Here is a 20,708-nt window from a genome sequence, read left to right as displayed (position 1 = left end):
CTAATTAGAGGGAGTGCTTTAAACTTTTCTTTAACCCGTCTCAAGTTTGGATAAAGGAGGTGGTTTGTAAACTCAACGTAGAATGTTGTCACATCTTATCATGAATCTTGAACTTAAACTTATTGAGAGTATAATAGTTAAATGAAAAAAATGGAAGGATATGATTCCCCTAATAATAATTGAGATAATGATAGGATGAAAATAAAAGACAAATTTACGACCATACCCATTTTTTTACAAATTTTAATACCTAAAATGCTCCACATACCTAATAGGCCCTTGGGGCATCACGGACTTAGGAGGCCCTATGGTGCCATTCATTGCCTTTTGGTCTTTGAGATGGACACCCCTCTGCACTCCACTCCACGGCGCTCATCCTGCCTTATTCAGTTCATATAAGAAGGGGAAGTCATAAATGGCGGACATTTTTAAAACAAATTAGTTACAAATGCGAATGCTTTTGCGATAGAAGAAGTGAGCATGGCCTTAAGACCTCAACATCCTTTTCTCTCTTTCTACCTTTCCTCCCACTCTCTCCACCATTCCCCTCCTTTCTCTCTCTACTCTTCTTCTCCTCCTCTCTCCTCTCCATCATCGAAGTCCTTCACCTCAAAACCATCCAACCACTCACCACCACCACCTGTTTGTCACAATTCCCAAACCAGCCCTACTTCTGCCTATGTCCACCTTCCCTTTTGTAGAAAGAGGTGCCACTATTGTGATTTTCCCATAATTGCCCTTGGTTCCTCCCCCTCTCTCTCTAGAATCAAAGATTACATCTCTCTGATCCAAACTGAAATCTCATCCACCACCCCCACCAAATCAGTCGATTCCCATCCACCCCTCCAGACCATTTTCTTTGGTGGTGGTACTCCCTCACTTGTTCCTCCCTCCCTGGTGGCACAAATATTGGACTCCCTCTCTAAAAAATTTGGCTTCTCTCTCTCCCCTAAAGTGGAAATCTCCATTGAAATGGACCCTGGCACCTTTGATGCCAGCTCTCTAAGCTCCTTTCTCTCTCTTGGGGTCAACCGTGTGTCACTTGGGGTTCAAGCTTTTCAAAATGAGCTCCTTAAGGTTTGTGGTAGAGCACATTGTTTGGACCATGTCAGAGAGTCTTTGGAGATCATAAAGAGTAGTGGACTGGAGAATTGGAGCTTAGACCTTATTTCTTCATTACCCAATCAAAGCTTGGAAATGTGGGAGGAGAGCTTGAGGGCGGCCATTGAATCAGGAGCCCCCCATTTGTCTGTGTATGATTTGCAAGTGGAGGAGGGGACCAAGTTTGGTGCATGGTAAGATATTTTTTTTGCAAATTTTTAAGTGTGTTTCAGAGTAGGGAAGCCCTTGTGTAGGTTGGATGTATAATTGGAGGCTGAACAACTGATCTTGAGGGAGTGATTGGCTCTTGATTTGACCGCAGTTATTCGATAGCTGACCGTAAGCTGACGATAATGCTAATACACTATTATTCTCTCATTAATGTATGGCATTATTATCAACTCATTAGCAATCATACTAGACTAAAATTAGACTATTGTCAATCTCATATAAATACAAATTATATAGGTTTGGTGGCACATAGAAAATACATATTAGGATCGAAGGGCATGATACAATGAGTGTAGAAAGTGTCATCATCATCATCGTCAGAGCCTTTTTCCAACTAATCGGGATTGGCTACATGCAACTTGGTTTGGTGCTCTATTTAGGGTTATATTCTCAATGAGGCCATAAGTCCTATATCAGTGAGGCCAAAGCATGTAATGTTAGCCATTGGTTCTTGATAATGGGAGATCGAGATGAGTTGTTTTTCATGTTTAAGTGGACATGACGAACGATTCCATCTCAATGGTTGTTTTGTTAACATGAATGGCCATGGTTTCAAGTAATGTATTGTGTTGTACTACTTTATTGTGATGTACATACTTCCTTACAATTCTAGCATTTGGGTTTTAAACAATTTGGTAAAGCCTCCCCATTTGTTCCATATCACCGATGGATGTTGGGGGTGTAGGTTCCTCTGCTCCGATTCTGTGAAAATATGAAATATACAAATTGTTTGAAAACCCATTCTTATAGCTGAATTGGGAATCTAACATAGCATCAGTAAAATGGGAATGTAACATAAGCATGGTACATTATGATATAGGATATCAACTATATATGTGTCAAGTTGAGGTCCAAACGGGTCAGGTTGACCGTAATTGGGCACGGCCCGCCTTGACCCAGACCAGGACAGGTCCCGGTCCATTATACCCGAGCCCGAACCCGACCCAGAGGGGTTGGGCTTGGAGGCAATCCTAGTTGGGTCTAACTCCATGGTCCAGAATGCACCTGGGCTAGGTCGAACCGGCTGGTCATTAGGTAGAATGAACCCGTTTAGTTTACTAAACCATTTGTACTTTCCAATTTAGTCAATTATATTTCGAGAACTTCATGGTCTAAGAAGGGTGATGAGCTTAAACTTTTCCTTAACCCGACTCATGCTCGGGTAAAAGAACTAGGTTGTATTAGGTAAGTAGCCAAAGTAAAACTTTGTCAAAACTCATCTTATCATATTTTAAAAACTTCAAGAACAAGAATTCTATAAACATATGACTAATTGCATACTTCACCATCCAGATGAAAAAAGACAAATGGGGTACTTTTACCTTCTTGAAACTACATATTTTCCTGAGTTTGGCATTTGAAGTTGGCTTCTATTTCCTGAGTTTGGCATTTGAACTTGGCTTCTGTTTAATTTTTGTCATTTAGGTATAAACCTGGACAGAGTCCTCTTCCTTCTGAGGAGGAATCAGCTATGTTTTATAGGAAGGCATGGGAGTTGCTTTCTAAAGCTGGATATGAGCACTATGAGATCAGCAGCTACTGCAAGAGAGGGATGGAGTGCAAGCACAACATGGGCTACTGGTTAAACAAGCCTTATTATGGTTTCGGGCTCGGGGCTGCAAGCTACGTGGGTGGAATACGGTTTACAAGATCGAGGAGGATGAAGGACTATGCAAGATATGTGGAATTGCTAGAGAGCGAAAGGACGAGAGAGAAAGAAATTGAAGGGCTAGAAAGAGGGGGGAGTGAGAGTGAGAACAAAGGGATGGTGGGGGTGACTGTGATTGGTGGGTTAGAGAGAGGGGAGGAGAGGGAAAGTGAGAGTGGGAGGCTGGTAGGGAGAGAGAGTGTGTGGGAGGGGGTGAGAGAGAGTGAGAGTGAGGTGGTCATGGATGCTATCATGCTCTCACTGAGGATGGGGAGGGGTTTGGAAGTTGCTGGGTTTAGAGGGAGGTTTGGGGAGGAGATCTTGGAGAGGGTCTGTAGGGCGCTGAGGCCGTATGTGGAGAGCGGTCACGTCCTGCCGTTGGATGAGGATCGGAGGACTTTGTCGGCCGTTGATTTCGTGAGATTTTGTGAGAGTAGGATGCAAAATAAGAGTGTGGAGTATATCAGGTTGAGTGATCCGGATGGGTTTCTCCTGTCCAATGAGCTCATATCTGTGGCTTTTGCATCCCTTTCTTCTTCTTAAAATGAACCTTTAGTATTTATTTATTGTAACATCAATGGATGCAAAGTTTTTTATGTTAACTGACACTATGTTTGCGATATTTTGAGCTCCAAATTCGTAGATACGAGGCACTCAATTAATTTACAGTACGGGTGGCAAACCTGGGCTCAAAAAAATTGTGGGAGCCGGACTTGACTGGACCCGAAGTTGTTGGACCTGGACCCAACCGAGCCTGATTGGACTTGATTGGACCAGACACAAAAATGAATAAAAAATTAAAATATTATGTTAAATACATACAAGTATTATTTAACGGAAAAAGTTTATATAAGGTTGCAACCTTAAAATGTAGAACTACGAATGCACCTCAAAAATCCATGGAAAAAGGTTGTTTTAATGTTGAAAACCTTTTGATTGATCATCTCGACATCAAGATGTATGAATATAGAAAATAAAAAAAATAAAAAAATCTAAATAGCACATCTTACAACATATTATCTAGACTATTAAGTTTAAAAAATTAGAGAAAATTACAAATCACCCCCAAGACTAGACCTTCTATGCAAGTTACCCTTTTTCAAACTTTTTTTTTCACTTTTTACCCCAACATATGCTTTCTTAGCAAATACCCATCCAACCCAAAAAAAAAAAAAAAAGTCTAAATTACCCTCCCTTATTTTTAACCATGCCTCTCTCTCCTCTTTCCCACGAAAGGGCGGTCCGGCGTATTCCTAGAGCTGTTTGGCAGTTTAATCTTGGTCCGATAAATAACAATGGCGGTTCGGCAGAACAAGTGGATGTCCGGCAATAGGCCCATGCAGTTTCGCACTGCCAAGGAGCGACTTGACAACAGGCCTATGCAGTCCAACAATAGGCCCGTGTGGTCTAGCAACAGGCCCAAAGTGTGGTCCGACAATGCCAAAGAGCGGTCCAGCACTTTTTTAGTTTAACGAGGTCAGGCAATGTCAAAGAGTAGTTCGACACTTTTTTAGTTTAACAAGGTCTAGCAATGTCAAAGAGCGATCCGGTAGCCCATGTAAACCCACGTGAATGTCCAGCCAAAATTGAATTTTTATATACAAAAAAGGGTATTTTCATCAAAAAAATGTACGGTTTTTCTTACTTGGGGGTTATTTGCTAGAAAAGATATTTTGGGGGAAAAAGTGAATAAAAAATTGGTTGGGGGTAACATGCATAGAAAGTCCAGTCTTGAGGGTTATTTGTAATTTTCTCAAATTTTGATATGTTTATAGATCTACTTGATTTTAACCATTTGTAGAATTTAAAATTTTATAATTAGATATAAAAATATATTTTGAGATAATCCTAAGAATATTTTACTTTAAAACCATATGTTATGATAAAATTTGAAGGTGCGCTTTAACTGGATTGTTTAATGTTGCAACCTTATGGAAACCACACCCTTATTTAAAAGGTGTGTTTTGTATAAAGCCGAGGTTCTAAACAATCAAAGTAAAGCACACTTTCAAATAGTGTCGAGAAATGTAGTTTCAGGACTGAAAATCTTTGTGATAGCCTTAAAATATATTTCTTCTTTAATTATAAATTTAAAGATTCAAAAATAGTGTAGATAGAGCAGATTTATGAAAACTTGAAAATCTTGAAAATTGACGGTCCAAAAATATATTACAAGATGTACTATTTTTAAAAATTGAAATCCATTTTTTATCATGTCCATACATCTTGATATCAAAATGATCAATTTGAGTATATTTGAGTACCAAAACAACCTCTTCTAGTGAAATTTTTGAGGTGGGCTCTAATTTGATTGTTTAAAGCGTCAACTCTATATAATTTTTTTTTATTTATATATTATAATTAAAAATAGGGTTACAATCTTAAACAATCCAATTAAGGTGCACTTCCAAATTTTATCATAACATGTAATTTTATTGTAAAAAATTCTTAGGATTAATCTATTTCCATATCTAATTAGAAAATTTTAAACTCCAAAATAGTTAAAACCAAGTAAATCTATAAACATATGAAAATCTTGAAAATGGATATAGATAATGTGTTTCAAGATGCACTATTTCTGGGACTCAAAACCTCTTATTCTTTTTTTCATATTCATACATCTCAATGTTGAGATAATCAATTAGAGGGTTTTTCAACATTAAAACAACCTTTCCGATAGATTTTTGAGGTGTATCTGTAATTCTACATCTCAAAAACCCTTTTTTTTTTCATATTCATACATCTCAATGTCAAGATAATCAATTAGAGGATTTTTCACCAATAAAACAACCATTCCGATAGATTTTTGAGGTGCATCTGTAATTCTACATTTCAATGTTGCAAGTTTATATAACCTTTTTCTATAAAAATATATAGCTACATTTATTTAAAATGTTAATTAAATATTATATAATAAATTAATATTATTTAAATAATAGCACTCTTCGAGTCAGGTCCACATGGACCCATACCCGAATAGTAAACCCTGGTCGAGTCCAAACGGTCAATTGCCAACCTTGATTTACAGTGATTTGGGATGTGTTTGGAGTCCTAACTCCTTGAAAACCAAGGTTTACTTTTCCAAAATCAAATATTCATTGTTACCTTTTGCATTTATGCTCTCCAAAACTAGTGTATTGATGATCCATATATCAAATTTTGGTTATAAGTTGCATTAAGATCATTTTTTCTTTAGCTCATCTAATATCCATCGAGTTGGAAGTGATATAGCAATAGCCCTTCATAGTGGCCATAGGTATACGCCCTTGTTTTATAGAATATTTCCTTATTTATGATTTTAGTAAGGAATGTATACAATAATATTATTTATTTTTATATAATGATGGAAATCAATGTGGTTGGAGATATACCAGGCAAAAAGTTCAAAATAAATTTATCGAATGTTGTGATGTATTTCAACCTAACTACAACTAATTGCGACCTCTTTGTACTAAAAGAAGATGGTCTTATAATACACATTCCATTTTACTTATAAAAGTAAATGTTAATGTTTGCCCTAATGTAACTTAATGTGGTGTGGTTGTTGCTCTCTATGCAGGGCACTCCCATTTCTATGCAATCAAATTCAAGTGGGATGACCATATTGTTTCATCCCTACATATCTGACATACATATTCTTATATATTAGTATCTGACACATGTATGAGTGTTAAAAATGTTAATTTTAAAATTATTCATTTAGAGACAAAATGTATGTACATTTAAATATATATATATATATTAAGTATATCCAGGAAGTCCAATAAAAAAGGTTAAAACAAATGTTTTCGATTTCTAAAATATCATGTACGAGTGTCGCGCCTTTGTGGATATCCCCACGCAGCAACCACAAATATACTATATCCATGTTATATATCATCCACAAAAACATTTATGTGATCCAAGACAAATGGTAAGGCCATAATACAAAGGATCAATTACCCCTATTAATTTAGGATTCCAAACAAAGAGTAGAGTATTCTATTAATAAAGGATAGTTTTCCTTAATTTATGAGAGCAATAAAGTAATTCATTTAAACAAACATTTATTTGGTTTATGAGAGCAGTAAAGTAATTATTAAATAGGGAAATTTATATCTGTACTGTTATTTTTTAATATTATTACGGTCTGGTTCCAAAATATATCGTATTTATACGGAGGTCCTTGCTCCCCATTATTTATTTTTTCAAGTTTGCATTTGATCCGATGTTTTAAGCATTAAAATGCAAATTATATTTTTTTTATTTTTTGATATTCATAGGTCAATGTTGCAACCGTCTTATACTTTTTGGTTGGTTCAATATTACCAATATCGTATCACCTTAAACCTTAAGAAAATGAGGTTTAAAGGCGGTCTCATGCGCATTAGTTGCTGAAAACTTAATTGGTGCATGTTAAGGGAATGTTACCAAGTACTAACGCATGTACAATATTAGTTGGTTTTAATTGGTACATGTTAAGGGAATGTTACCAAGTACTAACACATGTACAATATTAGTTGGTCTTAATTGGTACATGTTAAGAGAACCATGTTACTAGTAATAATTCATATAAATCGTACCATGTTAGGCTGTTTGATGTTTCATCGGACCGATTTATATTTTTTAGTCGTGAAACATCATATGGCATTTATATTTTAATTTTTGAAGACTTAAGACAGTCCAATGTTTCGAACATCAGTCGGACTAAAAGATATAAGCCGGTTTGATTTTTGGAACAGTTGACCGCCCTACAAAATTGGCGTTCAAAGTTTTTGAATTGAACTGACTTATAAAATATCATAAAATCAAAAAAATAAATTTAATAGGTGATCCGGCATCAAACTTTAAAAAAAAAAAAAAAAAATTTAAATTGGGGAAACAAAGAACTCTGCATAAATATACCATAATTTTGGACCATCCCGTAATAACAATAAAATAAAATGGTACGGTCAAATAAACGGGCAGGGACGTAATTTTCCCCTATTAAATATCCATGAAGCATGGAGAAAATGTAGCCGTTAGTTAGAGACCCCGACCCACGCATGTCCTTGCTGCCGGACCATGAGAAAATCCTATGATTATTATTTATTTTTAGAAGAAAATATTTTGATAATTAAATAAAAACAAGAAACTATAACTCTCTTTTCATTTTTTTCAATAAATTATTGTTAAAATTTCTGGGTGATTGATAATTTTCTTCTTTTTTGGGGTGAATATAATTTTCTTCTTTGAATAAAGAAAAAGAAGAAGATATAGAGATTGTTTTTTTTTTATATTTTTCTTTTATTGATCATTTATATTTTATTTTATTTTATGTGCTATTTTCCGCTTTGATTGATAATTTTCTACTTGGGTTGTGTTTGGCGTCACAAAGATTGATCATCGATGGGAAGCAGGGAGAGAGATCGAGAGCTTCTTATTCCTGCAACTGTTGAAGATGGGGGACCCAAATCTTCCTCTCTTGTTCCTTCATCTGCTCATCACTCTGGTAGAGAGGTCTCTCTCTCTCTGTTATATCATGCTAAAGCCAAAGATGTGATTGAACTTCTTTTTTTTCTGCAGAATTGAGATTCTAGAATAAATCTATGGTTTATTTAGTTAGTTTGTTCTGTCCAAAATTCTTCTGGCAATTTTTATTACACTGCTTTGGCTTAAGCATGAATGAATTTTGTTTTTACAGAGTAGACTGTGATTTATCAATATCTTTGATGATTTGATGAATGGGTGCTTCTCTCTTTAGAGCCATCTTTTTTCTCTTTCTGTTTTCCTTTTTTCAAGCTGGTTACGGTTAGGAGACCTCTATCATTGTCAAAGTCTTTTCCCGTATCTTTTCTCACTACTTCCAACCGTATCCTCTTGGGCGTATATGGCTTAATTATTTCGGTGAAGAATTCCAAGTGGCTATCTCTATATTTAACCCATTGTTCATGTCGTAAAGAAACTGGAAAACTTGTTAAAGAAAAGCTTCTTATGAATTGTTCAATTGCATTTTGCATGTGATCCCTTTTTATATTCCTCAACACAAATTGTTTTGCATATGCCCAAATATTGTAAATGATGGAAACTAGTAAGATTGTAATACATCACGAAGAATTACATGACTTTTTGCTTTTTTTTATGAGAACCCAATAAAATCGTTTACTTTCTATACAAGAAGCTCACAAACATTCCTAGCCATCAAATGTGAAATAGAACAAGAAAGACTTGTACTATATTATACGTTCAAATCCCAAAAAACATTTGTCAAACTTTGTGACACATCCCTGGCTGCTAGATTTTATATCTGACAACTAAGGCTAATTATGACCTTCTTGTATCGAATATTAAACACTTTTACTCCATACATACTCACTAAAAAGAAAAGAACATAAAAGTCATGTAATTCTTCGTGATGTAATTGGCTATTATCATCTAAGTAATTTCATGTTTGGATAGTTCATCGTACATTTGTTAATTGGAAAGCCATAACAGTAAAATTTCCATTGAATCAACTTATTGGGAAAAAAACCCGGAGGGGGGGGGTGAGGGGGGGGGGGGGAAATCCATTTTGTCATGAGTATGCCTTTAACAATGAGGACCCAAGGGAATAAAGTGCTCAATTGTTATGGACTTGCATCTTGTCTAAGACTATTACTAGTACTTAGCTCGAATTTCATGCATATGCAGCCTATTAACAGGAAAATTAGGAAATATCATTTTGTCTTGAAATAAGTTCAAAATGAAGAGAACTTCTAATCCCCCTCTATTACTTTTACTATAGGGATTGTATACAATGAAACCATTTACCTATGATACAAGGTGGTCACAATTACTTACAACCATCCGATGTGAAATTCGATGGTTTGGGTGTGTCACAAAGTTCGAAAAAATTTCTTTTGAAGTTAGAGCTTGGTCAATGGAATAAATGCAGTCACCTAATTTCTCATCCAATTGTGACCACCTTGTCCCAAAGGTAAATGGTCTCATTCTATACTTTTCCTTTACTATATGGGTATGATGCTAGTATGTAAGATTCTCTAGCACAAGATTGTCCCTGACTATGAAACTTACAGCAGAGCCTCGAAAGATCAGAGTTTCTAAAATGGCTGTTTCGAGTTGGTTTGAACATAGTTCAAGCTGAATGGCTGTAAAGCTTTAACAGAAGGATGAGTGTGGCTGATCAATTACATTTAGATCAGCTGTGCATTTAAAGAAATGTCAGTTCTAGTTCATCATTCTTGGACCATAATGCACCTTTTGATGTGTCTATAGTCTATACCCTCTAGTTGGACAAAGCCTCTTCTCTTCTTGAATGGTTCTTTTTTTAATTAACTTCAAAAACTGTTATTTTTCTTTATTGTGCGCTTAAATTCCTTGATTTTAATTTATATTGGAGAAAATGCATTTAATTATCACAAGCCCATAGATCAATGTCTAACATATGTTTGGTTATGTTCCTATTGTATTGTAATCCAGTATGGTTGTTGGACTAAAATTATAACTTCCCTCTCTTATTGTTTTGGGGTAGTTCAGCGGTAGGAATTGAACTTAGGATGTAGTGTTCCAATCATGAACATCTAACTGCTCTAGACCAAGCACATTCCTCCCCCAGATGCCTTCTCAGAATCCATTAATTTTCAATTTAGGCTTTCTATCCAGATCAGGTAGACTGATCTGGGATCCTAACAGCTAGGCAGCATTCAGAACCTTGCATTGTGTTTCAAAAGCAAATTCTTTTCAAAATCTCTAAATGTATGAAATTTTCTTGTCTCAGTATGATATTGAGTTTGATCTGCCTTCGAATTGATTATTGCTCTGGTAGCATTTTGGTTTTGGATGCGAACAATATGGCTAAAATTTCTTCAAGTCTTGTGATGGTCACATCCTAACACCTAGGCAGCATTCACAACCTTGCGTTATGTTTCAAAAGAAATTCTTTTCAAAATCTCTAAATGTATGAAATTTTCTTGTCTCAGTATGATATTGAGTTTGATCTGCCTTCGAATTTGTTATTGCTCTGGGTAGCATTTTGGTTTTGGATGTGAACAATATAGCTAAAATTTCTACAAGTCTTGTGATTGTCACATTTTTAAGATGCATGCACATATGAATCACCCCATGTAATTAGGGCTGCTAATCGAGCCGGGCTCAGTTTTGGGCAGGGCTCAAGCATCTCAATTAGGCCTGTGGGCTGGGACTTAACTTGATTCATGACAGCCAGGCTCAGGCAGCTCAATGAGGCCCACTAGTCTCCCCTGGCTTAAATGACTTGGGTCCAGGTTGGGCCACATCTAGCCAGCCTATTGGCTGCCGCCCTCTACAACTAAAGCTACAAATAGGGCCGGGAAAAACCGGGCCTAGTCCTAGCTTCAATGATTCAGGTTGGAGTTGGGCCAGGTCCAGGTGTGAAAGTTCAGGTGAGGCCTAGGCTGACCATGGCCTGGCCCGTTGGCAGCCCAACTTGTGACAGACAACTTGGCCCAAAAATTTTACAAATAGAATTAACCTCACCTATATGAGGAACTTCGAGTTAGTTTTCAATAATTTGATTCATACAAAATCCATGGTGATATTTTTGCATTGCTGGTTTATTTCAGGCATTTTATAAAGTGGTGAGGAGTTGGGCTTCCAAGAAGTTCATGACCGGATGGTGAGAATCTTTCCAGGCTCTGATTAATCATCTTATATAATATTAAGCGTATCACTCATATTCTTTGAGACTCCTATGCATCAAATGAAATAGCAATTTATGAAAGTATTCTTACTAAATTTGCCCAAATTTTGCTATACTCAGTCCTTGAGTAATTAGTTTCTGAATTTTTCTTTCTTTAGATTTATTGAGTTATTTTTGTATGTATGTTTCATTCAGCTTTCTTCATTTATTTTTGGTGAACTTCATACCAATAAAAAATAAAAATATAATCAATGAATGGTGAGGCTGACACATCAAGAGCCTGAGACTATGGTCCCAAGTCACAACTGAGCTGGTTCTTAGGCTATAATCTGTCCCTTCTTCCTTCTTTTTTTGCCCCACTTGTGTGTGCATGTTATGTGGGGTATTTGGGTTAATAGTGAGCAAAACAAGTAGTTTAGCCTATGTTGAAAGTACCAAATCACAAAATTTATGACTACCACCATACATTTCATGCCTTGCATAAAAGTTGCACTCATTTTCGGATATATCAAGCAAGATGTATAGCTTTTGTGGCCACCTCTTGTTCTCTCTTTGGAGTGTCCATTCAAGCTTAAAACATTCAGACTTAAGGGAGCCAACACTCAACTCCTCTCTCTCTCTCTCTCTCTCTCTCTCTCTCTCTCTCTCACTCACTCAGAGTGTCATGTACTCATATTCACAACTATACTATAAATCAGTTTTTAAGTCTTCGGTGTCATGTATCCAGAGATTGGCACAACAGGTGCTATTCCCACTAGCAGCAAAAAAAGTCTTTTAGACTAGGTTTAGATTCATATATGGGATTGTCTATGAATAAATTATTTATCTTTTGTACATAGAGGTTATAATCATTTTTGTTCCTTAAATTTCAAAATGGATGGTTGTAGGAGTACCATTTAATAGACACAAAGTTCCAAAAAAAAAAAATTATGGGACTTCGAGACTCACCCCAGGCCATCCAATTTGACATCTAATGAGTGGAAATGATCGTGACCTCCATATACAAAAGATAAATGATCTCTTTGTAGACAACCCCATAATTGGTTCACTTTGCTTTTGAAGCTTATTGACCCTGCAGTTTTATTTAGTGATGGAGTTACTTATGTTATAATTGCTTTGCAGTGTCATCTTACTCCCGATAGCCATCACATTTTACATAACATGGTGGTTCATTTCATTTGTGGATGGATTTTTCTCCCCAATCTATGCTCAACTTGGAATGAATATCTTTGGTGAGTTTCATATTCCGATTCACATTTGGACGAACTAGAGACCCAACTTCATATCTGTTTAGCTAATGCCCAATTTGATATAAAATAGAGATTGTTTTGGCCTGTGTCAATGCATTAAAGACACAGGACTTATGTCTGAAACTTTAGAAACTTAAACACTTCTTTTTAACTTTTCTTGTTGAAATGTCAATATAAAAAGACCTATAAAATCCTGCCTCCCATATTGTGAATGAAATCCAGACATATCATGTCTAAAAAGCCTATATTGGGGAGTTGGCATTTTCAATACTTGTACGTGTGTCGAACACTAACAGATGTGTCTGTTTTCTAGACATGAGCGCTATTCAATGTATAGTTTGTGTAACTTTCAGGCTTGGGTTTCATCACTTCCATAACCTTCATCTTCTTAGTCGGTGTGTTTATGTCTTCTTGGTTGGGAGCATCCGTCCTTGGCCTTGGTGAATGGTTCATCAAGCGTATGCCTCTCGTGAGCCATATCTATTCAGCTTCTAAGCAAATAAGTGCTGCAATATCACCCGGTATGCCCCTCTCTCTCTCTCACTGTATTTAATCTCATGCAAAAGAGTAACTAAATGGGAAAATGTCATTGAAATGATCAAACCACCTCAAAAAATCACTAAGACGATTGTATAAAATAATTTTTAGTTACTTTATTAACATCATTTCACTCACATACCCCCACCATTTCGTTAAAAAAATGACCAACATGCATATAGGTTTGGAACGCAAACTGGTAGATGTATTTTGGTAAGTTGACCCCCGACACCAGTGGGTTAAATTATGCAAATACACCCCCCCTGTTCTAGACTCTAGACTCTGAACATAATATTTTAATAAAAAAAACATGTGTATAATGTTTCACATTTGGAACCCAGAACAAGCAATGATATGTACAATATTGGATAGGCTACTTAATGGTGCTAAATTACCAAAGAACCTCTACTTGTTCATGATTTCAAACCCTAAACAGGGGTCATATGGGTATTTTTTACAATAATTGATAAGGTGCATAAGTGAAATGATATTTTTAGAGTAACCACTTTATTAATAAATTGTTTGATTTGACCACCTTCCTGATTTCTTGAGGTGGTTTGACCATCCTAATGATATCTTATCTGATTAAATTTGCAAGGCCTGATTTATTTATCATAATGTTTTTTGATGCCATGCTGCTAAAGACCAGAATTCACATGCCTTTAAGGAAGTGACCATTGTAAGGCACCCGAGAGTTGGAGAATATGCCATTGGTTTCATTACTTCGACTGTAATTCTTCGGAGTGGCATTGGAGCAGAGGAGCTTTGCTGCGTTTATATCCCAACAAATCACCTATATATTGGAGATATATTTCTTATTAGTACTAAAGATATCATCAGGCCCAACTTATCAGTACGCGAAGCAATAGGTAATGAAAGCGCTAGTACTCAAAATATCAATTTAAAGGATTATAGTTGTATATTTTTTATGCAAAAAGGTCACAATCATCTATAGCTATCAAATGTCTTTATGTCTCAAAAAATCATTAGTTGTATTGAGATGTATTTATCATAAGTGTTAAGGATATTGACGGGCTTAATATATCAATACGTGAAGCAATTGGTAGTATATTCTCCATCATTGTAACAATTAGTTTACGGGATTGCATACCATAAACATGTTTATCTTTGGTACAAAATATTACAATCACTCATATCCGTCATATGTGAGATCTGCCTAGTGGGGACGAACCGTTAATATGCATAAAGTCTAAAAAAAACTTTCTCATACTTTTAAGCTAGTGTTTGAAAAATCAACAATCTAGATAAGGAAATGGCTATTGGGATCAGGAATTGGTGGGGATCAACTAGGTTCCTAATAGAACTTGGCATCGGTACGTTTTATAGGTACCCACTCACTGATGTCAAAGAATCTGTTAAGGAATCGAGCGATCCAAATCGGCTAAATCATCACATTCTCACCTTTTTTTATCTTTAAACTTAAAAGTAATAATCAAAATATTTTTGGGACTAATTCCCACACTGGAGAATCAGTTCAAGCCCAACCCAATCAGTGATCCGGATCAATCCAATTGGGGGTCCACCCGGGACTGATCCGACAATTCGATTTGGGATTTAAGACACTGCTGTAAACAAAACTTAAAACACGCCTCAAGTAACGTACTTTCACATTTGATTGCTAAGAGTGATCATGACCTTTTCGTATCAAAGATAAACAATCTTATTGTATACTTATACTCTCTGTTAATCTGTTTCTTCAGCTATTCATTTACTTTGGCAAATGGATTATTTTTTGGAAAAATATCTCGATACCCCTATTTTTAGGTTTCATTTCACAATAGACTCGAGGTTTTAAAAAATATCTTGAGACATAAAAATTGTAGATTTTTAGTTATTCAATTTATGTAAAGGAAGAGTGTATATAAAGGTAAGGCTATAAACAATCAAATTAAGGCGTACCTCAAAAATTCAATAGAAGATGTTGTTTCGATACCCATAAGATGCATGCGTATGAGAAAAAATGGATTTCACGGTTTGAAAATAGTGCATCTTGTAGTGTATCTTTTGGATCGTCAATTTTCAAATGTTCATAGATATTCTCAATCTACACTACTTTTTAACCTTTAAATTTATTATTAGATATGAAAATAAATTTTTAAGCCATCACAAAGATTTTTAGTATTGAAACAACATCTTTTGACGCCATTTGAAGGTGCACCTTATTTTAATGGTTCATTTTTCAAGTCATGGATTTAGTTGTGTTTCATTCTGCAAGCTGTTTGGTTTTCTTTGCATGTGTTGATTTCTTTATGCATGGAATTGCAGAGATTGTTGTTTCTGGTGGCATGTCCATTCCACAGGTATTGTCTACTTTGGATATTCAGGCCACCATCCCCTGATGTACGCATTCGACCGACCTTAACCTAATTGCGGGTGTTGAGATATGTTGGGGAAAACACTCTCTCTCTCTCTCTCTCTTTCATTTGAAACAGGGATAATGCATTGTATATAATTTGGGGAACATTTTCTTATTTATTTATGGATAAAAAAAGTTAATGCTGCCCCATATTTCAGTCTCTTGATTCGATGTAACTGCTACCAAAGGCATGTTAATGCACGTTTCTATTTAGTACTATCCAGTGATTTAAGAAACGGATTGGTGACCCAGATCAAGCATAGTAAAAACCGGTCCGGATCAATGGATCGGTGGTCCAGACTGCCATTTTACTCTGTGGAAAAAAAATTGAACTGGGAAAAAATCACGTAGAAAAATAGTGAACCAACCAAAAACCGGTACGGATCAGTGAATCGGTGTTTACTGTAGCAAAATAGAATTTTTACTATGTTTTATTATAGCAAACAGCATTTTTACTATAGCAAAATATCATTTTACTGTAGCACATCGTCGGTTTTCTTCTAGACCCAAACGATGTCCTATTATATTGATAGAATCGGCATGGGATGACCGATTTTCGAGTTAGACTGGATAATTGTGCCGACCTCATGTTTTCACTGGTATTATTGGACTTGCCCGAGTCTACTTGGAATCGAGCCAATAACTCAACCTCTCCCATAGAATTGTAAATATCTCAGTGTATGTAAAAAAGTTTCAAAAACCATCAAAAAAATGTAAAGGATATGGTTCACCATCATCATTATAGCATTTTTCCAATTAATTAGGGGGCCAACTAAATGAATCTTGGTCTCTCATTCTTTATTAGAGACAATATCCTCAATGAGCCCATAAGTCCCCATATCTTTCTGAACTACTTCTAACTACATCTTTTTTTGGGCCTATCCCTTGCCTTTTTAAGTCTTAGCAATTTGAATTAATTTGCACATCCGAACAGGTGTTGTACTTGGTCGGCGCCACACAAGGTCAGCCCACCTAAATTTACTCTCTCTCATCTTATCGTTTATTGGTGCCACACGTAAATTTTCTCAAATGGATTGTGTCACATCTAAATTCTCTAATGAAAAGGACACTGGTACATTGCATAAAAAATCTTACCGTCGAACTTTTTTTTTTTTTTTTTTTTTAAGGGCTTTTTGGCCATGTAAAGGACTCGGCCAAGTCTACTCAAACTCAATCGAGTAACTTGCCTCTTCCAATGGCCAAGTCACTTGGTCGAGGTGATTGCCTAAACAATCTTTCCATTTTCTACAATCTCAAGATTTTAAAAATTAAATTTTTATTTTTTAAATTCACAAAAAATCAGTTAGCGGTGGCAATAGACCTAGACCCAACCAAGGCCCTGATGATTAGACCCAATCCAGGTCTAGGTATGAGTCCAAAAACTGGTCTAAGTGGGTTGGATTTGGATCTAAATCTTGGACCCAAACACTATTCGAGACCTGATCCCACGTTATATTTTCAAATTCCAATTTATGAAATATATTAAAATATATTTAAATATATGAATATTTTAATTTTTGAGTCGGGTTTAGATCCCATATTATATTCTCGGATCCAAGTCCCTTAACTTCGGATCAATGGGATCTGGGTCCGGCGGGTTACCACCCCTAAAAGGATAAACCATTGATTAGGAATGAGGTTCACAGTGGAGTTAATAAATTTCGAAACGTAATCTCCTTTTAATTGCACGTGCATAAAAAAATATTTACTCAAAAAATATGGTATTTCGTAAATAAAGGATTCCCTTTTCCTATTAGATTTTGTTTTTGTACATTCAAATTATTGATAACAATTATTGAATAAAATTTGGAGTTAATTATTGTGATTTCTCATTTGGTGGAATCTGCCTTAGGGCCACCTGCCCTATAATTCCTGTCATAGAGTCCTACCTCAACCGGATGCCATATATCTCTATCATTACATGCGGTTCAATATATTTGAATGGGTGTGGTATCTATAAGGTTGCAACTTTAAACACGCCAATTAAAGCGCACCTCCAAATTTTATCATAACATCTCCAAATTTTATCATAAAATGTAATTGTAGTAAAAGTTTTTTAAGATTATCTTCAAATCTATTTTCATATCTAATTATAAAATTTTAAGCTACAAAAAATGGTTAAAATCAGATAGATCTATAAACATATGAAAATCTTAAAAATGGGCGGTCTAGATAATGTGTTGCAATATGCATTATTTTTTTGACTCAAAATATTTTTTTCTTCTTTTTTTCATATTCAGATGTCTAGATGTCGAGATGATCCATTAAAGGACTTTTTAACATTAAAACAACTTTTTCCGATGGATTTTTGAGGTGTATCTTTAATTCTACATTTTAAAGTTTCAACGTTACATAAAGTTTTTTCCTATTAGAAGGTGATATATGAATAATTGTTATTGGAAAAGGTTCATGTAAGGTTGTAATTTTTTATAATAAAAACTCAAACTTACATTATAGAAGTAAAATGCACTTCAAAATTCTTGTAGAAAAGAGTGTTTCGAAGTTAGAAAGCCTTCCAATTGATCATCTCGAGCTCGAACCTAAAAAAAATTAAAAATAAAATAAAATGTAAAAATAAAAATAAAATGTAAAAATAATAACCAAAATACTCCTAAAATTTCAAAAGTATTTTAATAATTTTTTATCTACGAAAATAGTTTATTATTATTTTTATCTTTGGTACCCCTATCAGATCTATACATGCTCCAAATTTCATTTCAAAATTTATTTGTAGAACAAAAATAAAAAAAATAAAAAACTGTAAGTCATTTGATCAAGATCTAACGATTAAAAGCTAGCTTGAGACATTATGACTCAAACCATCTAAACCATTACTCGTATCTGTCGGCTTAGAGTAGGGCTCACACATATTATATATGTGGATGGGGCCACATAAAAAGCATCTCCTTTCGGGTTAAAAAAAATAGTACATTGGCATCATAAACTGACGGCCTAGATAGCCTGAGAAGTATACTGTACAGTCTTATGGAATAGAGTTATGCGTTTAGTGGAAGGGCGGGATAGAGAGTAAGGCTAACAATTTAAAAAGATTATAAAACGGTCACATTTACATAACAGGTCCATTGTCGTCTAGTCCGGTTAGGATATCTGGCTTTCACCCAGGCGACCCGGGTTCAAATCCCGGCAATGGAATTTTTTTTACACTTTTAAAAATAAAAAACCTTATGACCTTTTCACTTACCTTTAAGTCTTAAAAAAAAAAAGAAACCTTATCACCTTTTCACCTTCACCTTTAAGTCTTAAAAAAACAAAAAAACCTTATCACTTTCACGCTCGAAGTCTTTTTTTCAGAAAAAAATATATTCATCACCACCCTCTAAACCTTAAAAATATTTTCATCACCACCCTCGAACTTTTAAAAAAAAATTATTTTCATTACCACCCTCTAAGTCTTAAAAATATTTTCATCACCACCCTCTAAGTTTTAAAATATTTTTCATCCCCGCACTCCATGTTTTAAAAATATTTTCATCACCACCCTCTAAGTGGGTGACGACGTAATGACATACATTCTCATGTTTAAAAACTGTTTAACTTTTATAAAAAAAAAATTTCATAAAAATATTTTCATCACCATCCTCTTCAATTTTTAAATGAAAATATTTTTATCACCACCCTCTAAGTGGGTGACGACATAATCACATGCATTCTCTAGTTTAAAAACTTTTTCACTTTTTAAAAGAAAATATTTTCATCACGACCCTCTAAGTGGGTGACGACGTAATCGCATACATCTCTAGTTTAGAAAATATCCCAAATGGAGCCTTAGTTTAAAAAAAGCTGAACTGGAGCCTAGGGACCATTTTGAATTGGAAAATTGTTGGATAGGGCTAGCTGAAAGAAATACCTATGTGAACATTTATGAGGGAATACATTTTTTTTTTTTTTCTTCACCTTTTTTTTTGGCAAAAAATCACTAACATGTGGTCTTTATTATAATAAAATAAATTTCAAAATAAAATCAACATAACAATAAAATCAAGATTTTAACAACTTGATCTCATTGAAAAAACTATGCACTATGCTTGAGAATAAAAGATAATATTGCAAGAAACAAAAGGAAAAGTGTCAGAGATTACCTCAATCGGACTTATTACACCCCACGCCAAGTCACCATCATCCGATGGCACGGGATCAACGGTCTAGCTTCAATCTTGAACCGGGAAAACAAATTTCGGCCAAGCCACACCAATAGAACATGAACCCATTTAATCACAAACTCAAACCCTAAGTGAATTCTCTTAGCAACCTAGTTCGAGCGAGATGGATTCTCTTTTTGCTAAACCCTAAAACCCGTAGCCATAAATTCATATTTGAGAGATATGAGAGAACGGTATAACCCAAACCCTTAGGTTCTTTCACAATGTGGGAGAGAAATCAAACATGACAGAAATAAACTTTCTTAAGAGAGAGAGCTAGAAAGATAAGGTGTGTAGATTTCTTGGTAGAGACAATCCTTTTTTATAGACATTGAATAAGATTACGGCTTCTTAAGGTTTTATTTGGCTTGCCTCTTCTTGTGAGATTGAACATAAACCGTCGATCAAAGGCAACTTGTGGGGTAAGAGATCTTAATCATCCATTTTATAAATGGGTCATCAACATTATAGAAGCTACGTGAACCATCATCCCCCTTTCTTAAACCATTTTTTCATCAATAGAAATTAAATAAATTAAATCTATTCAAAATATTGTGCATACTATAAAATAGCACAAGTCTACCCAATTTTTCTACAAAATCTTTCAAAGATATATCAAATCAATATTTAGTCAATTCATTTTTCTTTTTGTCTTTTCCTTGTTTTTTGATACAAGTGTGAGGCATCTATTTAAGCAAAAAAATGTCCAAAAAGTAAGGAAAGTTTAGTGATGAATCGAACAATTCACACATTTGAAACAATTCCAACC

General features: G+C 35.1%; 2 protein-coding genes and 1 non-coding gene across 12 annotated transcripts; all 3 read left to right on the top strand.

Annotated features, from left to right (window-relative positions):
- Positions 1–716: 716 nt before the first annotated feature.
- On the top strand, positions 717–3,600 carry LOC18445836 (Radical SAM superfamily protein). The gene is made up of 2 exons (XM_020674707.2): positions 717–1,295; positions 2,758–3,600. The coding sequence occupies exons 1-2, from the start codon at positions 973–975 to the stop codon at positions 3,521–3,523; spliced, it is 1,089 nt and encodes a 362-aa protein (XP_020530366.2). The 5' UTR covers positions 717–972; the 3' UTR covers positions 3,524–3,600.
- A 4,373-nt stretch (positions 3,601–7,973) lies between these two features.
- Positions 7,974–16,015, top strand: LOC18445839 (protein LIKE COV 3). Of its 10 annotated transcripts, none has more exons than XR_016048551.1 (7): positions 8,094–8,171; positions 8,337–8,458; positions 11,539–11,591; positions 12,738–12,847; positions 13,219–13,386; positions 14,052–14,271; positions 15,689–16,015. XR_016048551.1 is itself a non-coding variant. In XM_088857000.1 (7 exons), the coding sequence occupies exons 2-7, from the start codon at positions 8,400–8,402 to the stop codon at positions 15,760–15,762; spliced, it is 681 nt and encodes a 226-aa protein (XP_088713126.1). In that variant the 5' UTR covers positions 8,094–8,171; positions 8,337–8,399; the 3' UTR covers positions 15,763–16,015. The 10 variants fall into 10 exon arrangements, 8 of the variants coding, with proteins under 8 accessions (XP_088713125.1, XP_088713128.1, XP_020530368.1 ...); XM_088857000.1 differs by having other exon boundaries at positions 8,337–8,450; positions 14,047–14,271; XM_006855966.4 differs by having other exon boundaries at positions 14,047–14,271.
- Positions 16,016–18,858: 2,843 nt separating this feature from the next.
- Positions 18,859–18,932, top strand: TRNAE-UUC (transfer RNA glutamic acid (anticodon UUC)). Its single transcript has one exon. It is a non-coding gene; the product is annotated as a tRNA-Glu (tRNA).
- Positions 18,933–20,708: the final 1,776 nt, after the last annotated feature.

The sequence above is a fragment of the Amborella trichopoda genome, chromosome 13 (genome assembly GCF_054954075.1).
Source record: "Amborella trichopoda isolate Santa Cruz 75 chromosome 13, AtrichopodaSantaCruz75HAP2 v2.0, whole genome shotgun sequence".
Lineage (NCBI taxonomy): Eukaryota > Viridiplantae > Streptophyta > Magnoliopsida > Amborellales > Amborellaceae > Amborella > Amborella trichopoda.
Note: the sequence above shows the minus strand (reverse complement) of the source record. Positions and strands in the feature narration are given on the sequence as shown.